The 15,565-nt window shown below is 39.7% G+C and overlaps 1 protein-coding gene across 2 annotated transcripts in view; it reads right to left on the reverse strand.

Annotated features, from left to right (window-relative positions):
• Positions 1-15,565, reverse strand: part of LOC111866184 (vacuolar protein sorting-associated protein 52 homolog) — a 25,836-nt gene that overhangs the window by 2,807 nt on the left and 7,464 nt on the right. For both annotated transcript variants that reach the window (XM_023854881.2, XM_023854880.2), the window contains 6 exons: positions 11,207-11,360; positions 8,993-9,323; positions 8,556-8,711; positions 5,518-5,672; positions 2,030-2,114; positions 1,120-1,323 (listed from right to left, as the gene is read on the reverse strand). In XM_023854881.2, coding sequence (XP_023710649.1) covers positions 1,120-1,323; positions 2,030-2,114; positions 5,518-5,672; positions 8,556-8,711; positions 8,993-9,323; positions 11,207-11,360 — 1,085 coding nt within the window. The remainder of the gene's footprint in view (positions 1-1,119; positions 1,324-2,029; positions 2,115-5,517; positions 5,673-8,555; positions 8,712-8,992; positions 9,324-11,206; positions 11,361-15,565) is intronic.

Consider the following 15,565-nt stretch of genomic DNA (forward strand, 5'->3'; position numbering starts at 1 on the left):
AGCCATCGCAAAACCGCAAACTCATGGAAACACAACAATGGAAATACGTTCACCAACAATAAACCCAACCACTCAACTCGACGCCGCTTGCCACACCAATTCAAGAAGGATGTGTGAGGAGACACCTAGCGGTATTTCGATGTATTCATAACCATTCGCGCGCAAAATTCAAATTTCTGAAACTTTTGGATTGCCCCACGTAGTTTGTACTGTTGATTCTGTTTGATACTGAAATACCTATTAACCCCTACATTCAGCGACCAACATGACTGGAAACCTGTAATATTCTTATGCACTTGAAACATTTAATCTTTACTGCCCATGTGCCGAACTACATCAGAGGCATGTGCATGGTCCATATGGCTGAGCATTGCATTTTTTAATATTAATACCATAACCCCCCACGTTACAATATGACCACCAGCCCCAAAATGCTGGAAGATTTAAAATTATAATTCCTTATTTCTGGATGAAAAACTGTTACACCTGAGTTAAAATCTGGTCCCCACACTGCAGTGAGGAGTGATTTGAAATTCCCTCCTTCCTCTGTTTTTTAATATTTGCAGTTTATGGTCTTTCCTTTAGTGTTTAGTTTATATAAGATTTTATTCATTTAAAGTTTACCTCCTTGTGTGGCCTATCTAAAAACATAAACACTGAAATATACAACCATATAATTTGTTTTATGTGGGTGTGAAGGTGTATAGCTTGAGGGTGCTTGAGAAGAAAATGCAGAGAATATATAAGGACTAAAGAAGAGGAAGTAAAGAAGTAAATGACAGAGAAGACTGCATAATGAGGAGTTTCATAATTATTACCCTTAGCTAATATTGTTGGGGTGATTAAATCAAGAATAGAAATGAGTGGGATGCAGGGAAAATGAGAAATCCATAAGAATGTTCAGCTGTTGCATAACATCAAAGGAAGGGACCACTTGGGAAACCTCAGTGCATATGTTGGAATATTAAAATGAATCTTACAGATATAGTGATGAACCTTTGGGTTCCATAAAAACAATTTTTAGACCAGTTAAAACATTAATCAGTTGTTCAAATAATGCCTTGAATCTTGGAGTTGGCTAATAATTACAATGAAAGGCTTGAACACACTATGTCTTACCATGAGAATTCCAAGCACCATGTCATAATTGTTGATGAGGAAAATAAGCTGTTCTTTGCGTTGTGGAAAGACTGCTGCCATGCGTAGGATGAAGCACTCAACTTCCTCTTGCAGTTCTGCCAATAGCCGGCTCACCAACTCTGAAGGAAAACTCTCACTAATCCCTACCAGAGCTGCACTAAACTCAGCATATCGCCGTGTGATCTGCACCATATGAATATCAAATTCTAAGAGAAATTTGTAAAATATAACACTACTGACTGTGTGTCGCATATTCACGGAACAGCTGGCCTAGTGTTGCAGTTTTTAATGCTAATGCCATTACTGTAAAATAATATATGGTCACCAATCACTTAGTACCAGGAGATTTAAAATCCTTTTTCCTGGACAGTAAAGGTGGATGATCATTAAATCGCTGTTCATCTGTGCGTTTTGGTAGGCTGCTGCAAACGTTCAAGCCCCATTCATCATATACCAGTAATATCTATGTCATCTATCCATAATTTCAGGTGAAGAAATAGATAGGCATTGTCCACTATGTTCACCAAAGCACTTCATCAGTTGCAACATCCCAAATATGTTATTTGATTACTTTAACAGTCTGCCTGCCTTATTAACATAATAAAAGCTTGGGCAGATCATTCAGCAAACTACTTGGCTACATGCCAGGAGACTAGTGTTTGATTCCTGGCAGGAATAGAATTTTCTCTTTACTTTTATGACCAGTCTAACTTTTGGGTCCACCTCTCCATGGTTCTAACATGAAGGTGATGACTCACCTCCATTTAGTGATGAGCTTGTGAATCTGTGGAGCTTAATCACCACTATCCTTATACAGCTTTATGGTATGATGCCTAGGCACTGGGATAACTTTACATTTATCATCATGTATGGGTACAATGCAACTTACATAGTGTGGTCCCATTTCCTTACTGAATTTTTTTGGGTCACAGTCTTTCACACTTTGAATGTTCAAACTGAAGATGTATTCAAACCTGAAACAATATAATGCAGCTGATACAGTCTCAGGAGTTCAATATAACAAATTTGCCATGTGAAATTTATAAAGTAGTCTTCTTGGGTTATGACACTTTGTAGTCTCATACATGAGTACCAGTGTTCTGCAGAACCTTCTGCCTTCATGAAGAATTCAGACCACTTCGTCAATAAGATTAAGGATTTGGAATCAACAGAATTACTCTCTGGTGAGTTTGAAATTGGAGACATGTTTAATGATGAAACACTATCCATAATCCAAAAGGTGATGGAGACAGAACAACTAAACTCATCCTCTCTGGATGCAATGCTGAAACTTCCATGTTTTACAGATGGCCATTTCTACAAATACATATGAACAAATGGAATGGAAATGGGCAATCACTGTTAGCTAAATCATACTGCATTACCATATAAAAATTAGAATTTGTAGTTTAATTAACAGAAAAAGATGTGATATGCATGATTTAAGAATGAGCAATGTCAGATCCCAAAGAAGTATGTGAATATGAAACTGAAAGGAAATCAACCAAGAGGCAATAGGAAGGGATGTCATAAAGATGAAGAGGAACGCCATGGGAAGAAACAGAGGAACTTGAGGAAAGACGGGGCAGGTGGAGAGTGTTGGTTGCTAGATAAACTATATAAAGTGCAAATGTCTAAGGGAGAAGATAACAAATCTTTCTGTATCCTTATCTCTAAGCAACTGACAAAAGGCCCCTCCACTCTGAACAGACCATATATGTACAGGGTTTGTCCGGAAAGTAATGCAATTAAGTTCATAAAACAAAAATTTATTCAAGATATCGTTACAGATGTTTAAAATTCTTCAAAGTACTCCCTTTGGGCATCCACACACTTGCCAGCGACTTTTCCATGGACAGTACGCATCCTGGAAGGCATCGACAGGGACCTCGTTTAGATCCTTTGTCACGGCAGTTTGGATCGCTTCAATGGTTCCAAAACGGGTTCCTTTCAGGGCGGTCTTGATCCTCGGGAACGAAAAGAAGTCTGCCGGAGCCAGGTCACGATTGTAGAAGGGCTCTCCAGGATGCGCAGAGCGGTGTGGCTGGGAGCGTTGTTGTGGTGCAGCTGCCAGGTAGCAGCGATATCCTTTCGAGTGCGGACGACCCTGTTTCTTAATCTGTCGAGCACTTCCACGTAGTAGGTAGCATTGACTATCTGCCCTTGGAGTACGAATTCTTTGCGGACCACACCCTTGGCATCAAAGAAGAAATGAGCATGGTTTTCACTTTCGATTTGCTCATTCTTGCCTTCTTGGGATGAGAGGACTCCGAGGTGTGCCATTTGGACCTTTGTCTCGAGGTCGTACTCAAAGGCCCATATTTCGTCGCCGGTAATGACACTGTCCAAAAAATCAGGTTTGTTTTGCACACATTCCAAAAGTTCACTCACGATCGTCACTCAGTTGTTCTTGTGGTCGCCAGTCAACAATTTGGGGACCAACTTGGCGCGCACACTTTCCGCATGTGCAAATTGTCGGTAACGATGTCATGCACAGTGGTTCTTGGAATACTGAGAGTCTATGCTATCATCCGAACACTCATTCGATGATCGGTAATTAGAAGATCATGAACACGAGACACATTTTTGTCACTTTTGCTGGCTGACAGCCATCCAGAGCGGGGGTCATCCTCCACCTCTTCCCGACCATTTTTAAACAACTTCAACCACATGGAGACTTGAGAATAGGAGAGAGCAGAGTCCCCATAAGCTTCCTGAATCATTTGGTGGGTGTCAGCGAGGCTTTTCAGTTTAGCACAGAACTTGATTGCGTAGCGTTGTTCGCTAGTTTTCTCCATTGCGCGTCATGACACAGGCACTAACAGGAGGTTTACAGAAACAGTGATCCTGACGCTCCCAGAGCTCAGAGCAAACTGAGCTTGGAAGCGTTGTGAAGCTATGTCCCCCCCCTTTCCCAACCGGCCCGAACGTGCTGTGACCAGGAGGAGCAGCAGCGGGAAAAAACAAATTGCATTACTTTCCGGACAAACCCTGTATAAGGGGCAGTCAAATGAAAACGGGTCACCACGCAAACCTCACACGGCGCACAAGTTGGTAACACTGGAATTTGCTTATGGTACAAACATCTGTTGGGGACTCGAGAATGCACAGTGACATACCTTTGCACACTGGTCGTTTGTTTACTGTGCTGGAAGTAAGGTTAGCGCTACGTGTGATCATCCAACATCAGTAATGGAAGCGGTTCCGTACATGCCATTGTGACAAAACACCTGCTGTACCACAAAATCTGCGCACAGTGGGTTCCACATCAACTCGTGGAGGAACAGAAGACTCAGAGAATGGCTGCATCACTGGGTCACTTGCAATGATACCATGAGGAAGAGTATGCTTTTGTGTCCTGTATTGCCACTGGGGACGAAACTTGGTGCCACCATTTTGACCCTGAGAGCAAATGGCAGAGCCAACAGTGGAAACATGTGAATTCTCCCCCACCGAAGAAATCCAAAGCTGTACACATAAGTTCTGGTAAAGTGATGATGACAACATTCTTCTTCAACTGCAAGGGCCCTCTGCTTGACGAATTTCTTGAGGATGGGGCCACAATCAGTGCACAGTGCTATGAAGACACTTTGCAGAAACTGAGACATGTCATAAAGCCAAAACGCCCTGGAATGCTATCAAACGACATTATCCTTCTTCTTGATATTGCGTGCCCCCACACTGCCAACTCTGTGAGGAATACACTACAGAGATTTGGTTGGGAAGTGCTTCAACATGCCCCCTACAGCCCAGATCTCTCCCCATGTGATTTTCACATTTTTGGACACCTGAAGAGAGACATTCATGGTCATCAGTTTGCATCAGACAAAGATGTGTGTGGCTGGGTAAAGATGTGGTTCCACAGACAGCCCACAAGCTGTTTCAAGGAAGGCACTGACCATCTTATCTCCCAGTGGGATAAATGTATTAACAGTTCTGGAGATTACTTTTGAGGTAAAAAATGTTGTTTAATGTGTTTTGGCTTCTGACCCGTTCTCATTTGACTGCCATTCATATATCATGTATATATATATAAGACTTTAACATTTTTACCATCTCTACTGATTCATGATGGAATATCACTGATTTTGCACAATATTCAATGCTTCTCACCTGACATCATCTGAACCTATTTGTTCCTTGGTTATCAACTGCATGGGTAATATAGAGTCAAATGACAGAAGGATGACTATGAATGATGTGTAAGCAGCTGGAGGACCAAGGAAAACCATGAAAAATCTCAGTTCATATTGAGTGAGTGCCTTCTGTATATACAGCTGGAATGCTAATCAGTATGCTATGATGTTTGATAAAACAAAATTCATAATTGATCATAGATTATAAATATGCTTATTTTTCATTACATTAAATACATACCGAGGCCATATAACAGCCTGGAGAGTTTTCCAATACTGATCCAGAGCTGGTACTGCTCGTTTGTGGCACATTAGTTGGTATCTCATTATAAGATGTACACATAAGAAGAGTGCAATAGCATCATAACAATCTTGTGTGAATGTCTCAAGGTTTTTCTGCATATAAAATTGAACCAAATAATTATGAATTAATTGTAAACAAAGAAATAATATGATAGTGTTTCTGTTTTAAGACATTCTTTTAACAGAGAGAAGGGAAGATACAGGAACTAATGTAATTTTGATTAAATATAAGAAACATATGGCTGGAATGTAAGTATTGTTTTTATTACTATAGATCAAGGAACACCAAAAAGATATTTTAGCATACAGACCTGTTGCTAGGCAGTGGCCACAAAATAAGCCGTTCTTAAGTAATGGTTCCACTGCAACAAAGGAACAGTGTTTTCTGTGTGGTCTGTGCAGAGATGTTATAAGCAGGAAAAGTCAGTGGATTGAGTGAGCAAGTGAGTTAGAGGCCTGCTACGGTGCAGTTGTGAGCTGTTGCTATTAGAAGCTGGTAGCTGAGGCCAGGCACAGTTCAGGAACTCAGAGGCAGGGGAACGTCCACCATTGGAAGCCATTACCAGAAGACTGGTGAAGATAGCAGGCTAAGTGTGTGTGCTAGTGAACTCTATAAAGTGTGTGAATTAGTGAAACTGTTATAATTAGCTATAGCCACGGATCTGTGAGAGTTCAGTAAATCCAATTACCAGTCCAAACCCCATCTATGGTCACTCTGTTAAATGATAATATGACAAATTACTCTTCATATTCTTGCCAATATCATGGTAGCCATGGCTGTTTAGGCAGTGTGCATGTATTTCCGTGCAGTTTCTGGATACAATCTGAATCATTCCCAGCCTTTTATTTTTCTTGTAATTATATGAGTAAACTTGAATGAATATGAATGATTCTTCCTTTGAGTTTTACTTACTGTTCACTGTGATATTCACAAGATCAACCACATTTTAAGTGAAGACCAGGTATTTCTAGTAACTTACATGTTTTCAAATTCATACATCATCTTAAAGGTGACTGTAAATTGTATACAGCACCGATTTTATCAGGTTGTTGAGATATTTAGAATTAGAAAACTTCAGAGGAGGGTAAACTGCCATAACCCACTTACTGCAGAGGTATGTCAGAAGGATTTGTTAATCACTCCTGGTAACACAACATAGATTAGCCCACCATCTGCGGTGTACTGTGTGTACAAGTAGCTGAACATGGCTACTTGACTGAAACGGAATGAAGTCCATGCTGTATTTTGGTGATTTTTGAATGCAAGAAATGTGCAAGTGGCAGAAAATCACTGCCAACTCATGAAAGTATAAGGTGAAGGTGTTATGAGTTGGCACAGTATAGTGAAATGGCATGCAGAATTCCAAGATTGAACAGGCAGTACAGAGAACTATGAACAGGGCCAGACCCATATCAGCAAGAACTGCAAGCAATTGTTTGCTCATGGAATATGTGATATGCAGGAAGAGAAGGCTTACAGAAAGTGAACTGCAACATGACATGAATCTGTCACACTGAACTATTGTCATAATCATTCAGAACTTTGGGTTTAACAATGTGTCCCCACACTGTGCAAGCACTAATGTTAAGACCACAAGAAATGAGGTGCTTGTGCTCTGTCATTTTTGCAGTGATATTCTTTCAGTGGTCAAGAATTTCTTGAGTGCATTGTCAGAGGAGACAACATGGGTTCATCACTATGCCCTGGAGACAAAAATGTGCCAACATGGAACATAAACGCCTCAGTTCCCCATGATCAGAAATGTTCAAATGTGTGAGGTCCACTGGCAAAGTGATGTTTACAGTGTTTTGGGATCATTAGAGGCATTTTGCTCAGGCATGATGCAACAAGGCACAACAATCAATGCAGTGACTTACTGTGCAACATACTAATACGTGGCCATTAAATGAAAACGGCATGCACTTATATGGAAAGTAACAATTTCAGATGCCCTCATTTACATCATTGCTGGCACCACTGCACACAATGAACCTTGGCTACAGATATCCAGTTTCCTTCTCCAACAATATTTATATCCTGATCCACACTGTCTACCCATCATAACTTTGGCCTTCCAATCTCTCTTCTTCCTTCTGATGTCAATTTTAACACTTTATTTGCTGGATGACTATCCTCCATTCTTCTTAAAGCGCTCTAATAGACTGCGCCATATCTCAAGTGATTAGTCACTGGCTTTCCACTGCGGCGGCCTGGGTTCAATCCTGGGTCTGATCAAGTGGCATTTGTGGTGGTCAAAGTGATGCTAGGGCAGGTTTTCTCCGAGTACTTCGGTTTCCCCTGCCAATCTTCATTCCACCAATTGCTCCACAATCACCCTCACCTATCATCTGGGGCTGGTACAGTAGGCCAGAAGTGGCCACAGTACAAGGGACTTAGTCCCACCCCACTAGCAATAAAAAAATCCTCCATTCTTACAGGATGGTCAATTAAATTCAGTCCATTAATTACTGAGTAAGTTTGGAGATCCCAGGTTCATTACACAGACCATACAGTTCATCATTGTATATATTTCATCAGTGTCCACCATCCACAACCCCAGAGATCAAATTGGATTGAAAGGGTGGGCAATAAATGAACCTTGCACCATGGCTATTCATGGTCTCTTACACATTCTCTTTCTAAAATTAGTCCTCTAGCAGTCCCAAACTTCAAATAAAACAGTGCTTCACCCAACAAATAATCAGAATTTGTCTTATATCCAGGGACCTTTCCTCCATCATTGTCAGGGTTGATACTTCTCATACATAGTCCAAAACATGTCTCATTGTGGTTTATATTAGTTACTTTAGTCTTCAGAAAGGATAATCAAGATTTAATTTGTGTGTATATGCCATAAAAACATTTACTGGCTATCATTATCACCTTAATTTCTTCATGTACATACTCATTTACAGTTTACAGATATCTGTTATCATATTTAACTGACAAATATAACATAATGCATGACAACTCACCACTAACAAGTTCATTGTTTTGCCAAATATCTGATTGAAGAGAGCCAGAGCTTGTTTGCCTTGTACCTTGAAGAATTCAGCCAAGAACAGATATTCCCGGCAAGCGTTATCTACCAAGGTATACTGTTCACTGCGAAACAGTGCTTCAAAAGGGTACTGCAACAAAAAGTAAAATATAAGTTGAAACTACAACACTATGACCGCATCCCTCCATCAGGTTTTCTCCTCCCACCCCCTGCTCATGATAAGGTAATTCACAGGAAACATTACAGCAGCCTGACTTTGCCAGGATTTGAATCACATACCTCCATTAGAATACAAAACTAATTTGAATAGAATAAGCTGACAAACACCAACACCTCCAGTGCGGCATGAGGCACAATGACAGGAGCTTCCAGCTATATCATCAGCATATCTTTATATAAACTAACACTCACCCTGTTCTCAGTCTTATGTGCAGCATGAGGCACAATTACAGGAGCCTCCAGTTGTGCACTCAGCACATCTCCACGGCTGCCAATTGTGAACACAGTACTCTTGTGCTTCAGAGGTGTTTTATAAAAGAGTCCACTGCCACGTGATGCTCCCATATCCTCAATGCCCATAAGATCATCTTTTGTTGCTGCTTCTTCGTAACGTAACTTGGCAAGCCGTGATGAATAGGACTTGAAATATGAGTAATAGATCTTGCTCATTGTATCCACATACTCACTGCACACCTCTTGCGCTACACTCTGCTCATTTGACATTACAAATTCAAATAAGAACCTGTAAATATGTGATATTTTACTGTTCTAGAATTTCAGTTAAGACCAATAACATGGCATTATTTTCTCACTTCATGTCCTATTGCCGTTTCTGATACACAACAACCATACAGGAACTGACAGTTGTTTTTGTATAGAAATTGGCAACACTGGTGAGTTATATGACTACATGGTTCAGCAGCTTTGTGTCAATAGGTCACTGGGATTCATAAATTCCAAATAATATAACATGAATATAGAAATTCATTATTCAAGCAATAACCAACTGTGTTTTGTTGGTGGAGTGTTGTCATTTTGTGGAAAAAAAAATGTTAAAACAGATAATCAATATTAAATTTTTAGTGAAATTGGAATAATATGGCACTGATGTTTACAGTGCATTAGAGAATTTATGAAGAAAGAAAAATGTGTAGAACACTGGTTCATATGTGGGTTAAGTGATTTCTAGATGGAAGAGATGATGTAGCAGGAGAAAGATATGGCTATCCAACAACTTGTGACAACAAACGTGAAGACTGGTCATCACTTCATTGTCTGGACAAGCAAATGAACATTAACATAGGCATAGTGGTGCAAAACTTGACTAAACAACATAAAGAAAGTATATTCCAAAATGGACTATTAAACCTGAGTGCTCACCATGAAAATGAGGGGGAGAGAAATTTGCTAAAACCCTTCAGGAAGACTGCTGGAAGGTCCGATCATTTGAAAATAAAAATAAAAAAGTAACCGGGTCTTCCGGCATAACACAAACTAAATACCAGTCTTGAGAGGATAAATCTTGAGGTTCTGAGACTGAAAAGAGTTTAAATTATGGAATCCAAGATGAAAACCATGATGCTCTACTTTTCTGATAGCAAAGCAATTTTCACCTTAAATCTGGTCCTCACACAAAAGAAAACACATACAGATCTGGCTTCGTAAGTTAATTTTGCATTATGAAAATAAGCCTTCCTACATATAGCGCTTTCTGATTTTAAATAAATACCTGCAATAAGAAATATACAATTTTAACTACACTCTATCCTCTCCTATGCTAAATTGCAGATTCACATACACTCACACACTCAAACAAAAAATACCACCCAGACACATAGGAGTTGGGGTAATGTGTTCAGTATAGTGACTGGCTACAGACTGAATGTCCAAGGGATTGGAGTTCAAGTCCCAGTGGAGGCAAGAATTTTCAGTTCTCTATGTTGTCCAGACTGGTTCTGGGGCCCACCCACCCTCCTATCCAATGGGTACCAGGGGCGCTTTCCCTGGGGATAAAGCAACCGGGGCATGAAGCTGACCACTCACCTCCAACTAGTGCAGCAAGAAAACCTGGGTCTATACATCCACTCCCCCCGTACATCTTTATGGCATAGTGCTTAGTGCGTAGTTAAGCACAGGGAGAACTTGACCCAGACAAATACACATATACGTATATATTGTGGATATAATGTGAGGAAATTTTACTAGGTGGCTTACATGTTTTTGCTATGTTACATCACTTTCAGCATCTGAACTATGACTGATGAATACTGAACTGGAAGGAAGCAAGGTTTTATCCTACCATCTGCCTGGAGAGCCTGAGGAAAACCATGATTAACCTTATGATAGCTTCGGTTGGTCAAGATTCAAACTGCGCACTTCTCAAATACAAGTCTATAGCATTACCACTAAACCAGCCTACTGCGTTATGACTGATAACAGTGTTGATCAAAGGTATTTGTCAGTAACTTTAAGTAATGTAATTTATTAATTTTAAAATTTATTTAATTTCCATAGAAACTACAGGTAGCACACTGTTATACACAGATCTCAGTTGTAGTTACATGGGCTAGCCTCACTGAAACAAATGTTGTTTGAAGATATAAGAGTATTATTGTATGAACTCACTTGTGCTTGAGCAGTGTGTTCTGGAACACCTGGTAGTTAGTCATCGGCTTGCGGAACTTATATACGTGGTCCAACAGAAATGTCCGAATCTTTGTAACTGCTTTTACTTTTAGTTTCTCCAAGATATCTTTCACATCATGACATGCCTTTGTTTCTGCAACAGTACCAATAAACATTAAAACAAACGTACATCTATGCCTTTGTAATCACAGATCAGGTATTTTTAACATTCATAGCTATTAGGCTATTGGTTGGTCAGCTGAACATAGAATGTTTCATAATCATATCCAAAGACATATAAGTAACTAGAGTTGCTTTTTTTAGCCGTTCAAGAGAGCTTTTTATGGAATCTGAAAAATCAAAATTATAAGGCATTAAATTACAGTACTTAACATTATATATCTTGGAAAAAAGTAATAAAAACAGAGTAAGACGAAATTAACACATTTTAAAAATGAACAAAGATGGGATGGGCTCAATATTATCAGGGAGACAAGTGAGACCGAGCTCCATCCTAACAATGTGAACAGGGAGGATGGCGTCTGTTTAAGTACCATATTTTCTGGACCGTACTAAATGAAACACCAAGGCAGCATTAAGTTTTTCCTGGTCATACTCATAGAATCACAAAAAAATAATCATTATTGTCACTAATGTTAGTGTAGGGACTTTCACTTTCTTCTTTCAAATAACATCAGGGGCACTGCTAATACTATACATCTTGAAAGACTTCACAATTTTCTCATGTTTCACTGACCCATGAATATTTTATCCATTAGCAAACCTGTGATACAGCTGGCTGCTTCATTTGTCCTGTTAGTGTCAAATCATGATTGGTACCTCCATCCATTTGGTCCACTCCTTATGTATGAATGCTTTGAATAATTTCTTAAACAAGACATCCAGTGGCTGCAACGGGCTACTAATACCTCGTAGAGTCACAGCTAATTGCATGTCTAATTCCTTAACTGCCCTTTATATTGCCTCTGTTGTGTGTGCCCTACACTGGTCACACACTAGAAGGGCTGGCTTCTTCAGTATGCCACCTGGATGTTTTGCCCATACTCTCTCTAGCCATGACTTCAGTCCATTTTTGTCTATCCATCCTTTAAAATGAACGTGCAAAAGAATTCCTCACAAAATTTTACCTTTGTTTTTTGTTTCAATATTAACAATATAGGCAGTTTTGTCCCATCAGCACAACTCACTAATATGGCAGTGTAATGTGTTCTCTTATGGCCAGAAGTTTTAAACGTGATCCATTCAGCACCTTTTATGTCCTGTTTGATGGAACACTGAAAGTTAAAGCAACTTTGTCCATGTTGCCGATCTGACCAAGCTGAAATCATTTCTCCCTTGCAGCAATAAAATTTCTGAAACTAAAAAATTTTGGGTTTTTAGTTGGCTGAAATCTTTTGTGCTGTCCTAGTTCAAGGACATATGCTGAAGCCATGCCTCTTCATAAATCTGTAGTACCAAGAATTTTTACCAGAAAAATCATGAAGCATATGCAGCTGCCCACCACCTTGCTCCAAATAGTGTCATTTTTGTAGACATGGAACTTCCATTGTTTGTATGATGGTAGCTATTTTTTCACTTCTAGTTGAGGCTGTTCTATAGCATGCATATAAAAAAAGTGTGTTTGTTCTGGTCTAATTTCTGTACTCCATTTGCTTTCTCCATTCACATATTTTCTCAGTTGTTGAAGGAGCAAAATGTAATTTGGCTGCCCAGTTTCCATGCTTTTTGACATAGTGAATTGCATTTAATATTGAACATACAAGGTATGAAATCCTCTTCTGTTTGTACACATTTTGACAGGATAACAAATTTAACAATGACTGCACTATTTCTTGGTGATAATCATCAGTCACACGATCATCATGTGTGTTCTTTCCAGCAAGCAGGATGAAACTGAGTTTGCTTTAAAGGTCATTCTTCTGTACCTTTGGAACATAAGACAGGAATTTTAGGCTAAATTTTCTGTGGAATAAAGTGTGTATTATTGTCCAGAAAATTGGTAAGTCATGGAAACGTCTCAGCTTCTGTGTGAAGGAATGCAAAAGGACTCTCTTGTAGGTTTCTTGTGACATGGTTCTACCATGTGGTTTGCCCTGTGCACACAGTCATTTTCAGGGCACCCATCTTCTAGTCTTCCCTGGCCATTTTGGCAGCAGCTTATTACCACACCCTTTTGGATTTTTGGTTCTTTCAACTCTCTTGCTCCGATTATCCCTGCTCAGACTCTACTCTAGACATCATACATAAGACTTATCTCCACTTCTAACTTCACTCAGCATACAACTGTCCCTTTTCAGGTCCCAGCTGAAGTACCATTTCCTATGCTCCCATTGGCTCTGACAGAGTCCGCTTACAGACAATGGTCACTCTTCCATTGGCTCCCTTACAGTTCCTTTGATAATATGGCTTGCCTGTATCAGGCCTGAATGCCCACGGTATGCACCATTCGCTCTGCTTGCCACTTGCGTCTGTCACATTTCTTGTTTGGCTCACTCTTCAACCCTGAAGATGGATGAGATGCACTGCTTCAAAATGCTGGGTTGTCTGTGAACTACAGTGTTACATCCCAGAAGATCATACTTTTCATAAAAGACACTCCCCCTTCTACAAGATTAAATCCTGGAAGAAGTTTTGATATTTTGATAATAATCTGCTGATATGGACTGATGAGGTACAGAGTACAATAAATCTGAACTGCTTAAACCATCATCAATCAACATCACCTCCAAGATATGGTCAGACATTCTGTCCAGTCATACCACATCTCTGGGATGTTTCTAAGCTCATGCTTAGACTATGCTTGTATTTTGTCTTGTCATCAACAACTGGCAGTCCTATGGTCTTCCATGGTCTTTCTTTCGCCAAAGAATGCATTTTATACTTTGGTATACACCAAAGGAGCTAAGATAATACTGCAAAACCAGGTAGGGTTTCATTTAAAGCCTTCATGGGGTAACATGCTTTAACATAAAATTGTGTCTTATCACTTCTTGTTGTGGAATAGGTGTCACTATGGTTGCAAAAGTAGACATCAAAACCACAAGGATTTGCACACCATCAACATCTCCGCACGGTAAGACTATGTAATCAAGATCTCACTATAAATACCTGTGATTTCAGCACAGACATGAGGTTTCCCATTAGATGAAAATGTTATATTACCTTTGGCATACTCTAAGGATGTGTTACCCATTCATAGCAAACCTTCAGATGCAAGAAATTCCACATAAATGATATTTCCCAAATTATGTTCTTTTTTGACACTTCATAACAGTGGCAAGAATTTGAGTTTGTGGTTTTCCATTATCCTGTCCAGTTGAACTTTCTGTCATTGTTAAGGGACCATTCTGGTCTCATGAAAGTGACTTCAGAGATGAGAAACTGCACTGAAATTGAGATGACCAGTGATTGCCAGAGGTCAGATCTCTCTCTCTCTTATCTTTGACCTTGTCCAAGAAGGCTTCTGTAAATTCAACACTGTTCATCTTCCAGGTAAATTAGGTAGTGTACTTTACAGGCTGTTGCTCTCCCTTACTACATCAGTATTATGTGCCTGTTTTAGCTAACTCTGCTGAAAGTTGCTGTTGTGCATATAAACTGGTTGTACTGAAGATTATTTATATAAAACGTTAATACAAGATGTTCCAGGTATTCAGTCAGGTAGTGGTTATCTTGGAAATATCTTATTCATCACCATCTGGTGATTTTTTCCCCTCACTCCCACTTTGGAGCATAGGGCTCATTTCTCAGTTTCATTGATCATTTTTACAGACAGTAGAACTCTTTGGATGGGTTATCAGCTCTTTGCAAGGCCTCTACCTAAACACATGACAACATAAACACAGAATAAACGCACACACACACACACACCAAACATCCATGCCTTGTGTGGGGTTCGAACCCATGATCTTGGCTTCTGAGCGAGCGAAGACACTACGTGCCTTAAATCGCTTGGCTACCATGACTGGTGCCTTCTGGTGACGATTCTGATAAACTCAGTTTGGGTAGATCAGTGAAACCCCCATTTAATATTTAACTTAAGGTTCTCCCTCGTTTAGTGTCTGTTTTCAGTTAAATGATACTGTACGAGGGGGTACCCAAAAGAAACTGAACTTATTTTTTTTAACTTATTTATTCAAATTTTAAGCACAAACCTTCAATCCCCTTCAAAGTACTCTCCACTTACACTAATACACTTGTCTAGGCTTTTATTCCATTTTTCAAAACACTGTCTAAATTCATCTTTTGAGATGCTTGACAGCGCCTCCGTCGTTTTTTCTTTCATGTCTCTTTTCATTCGAGGAAACAAAAAAAGTCGGCCGGGGCAAGATCGCGTGA

The sequence above is a fragment of the Cryptotermes secundus genome, unplaced genomic scaffold, assembly GCF_002891405.2.
Source record: "Cryptotermes secundus unplaced genomic scaffold, Csec_1.0 scaffold599, whole genome shotgun sequence".
NCBI classification, from domain to species: Eukaryota; Metazoa; Arthropoda; class Insecta; order Blattodea; family Kalotermitidae; genus Cryptotermes; species Cryptotermes secundus.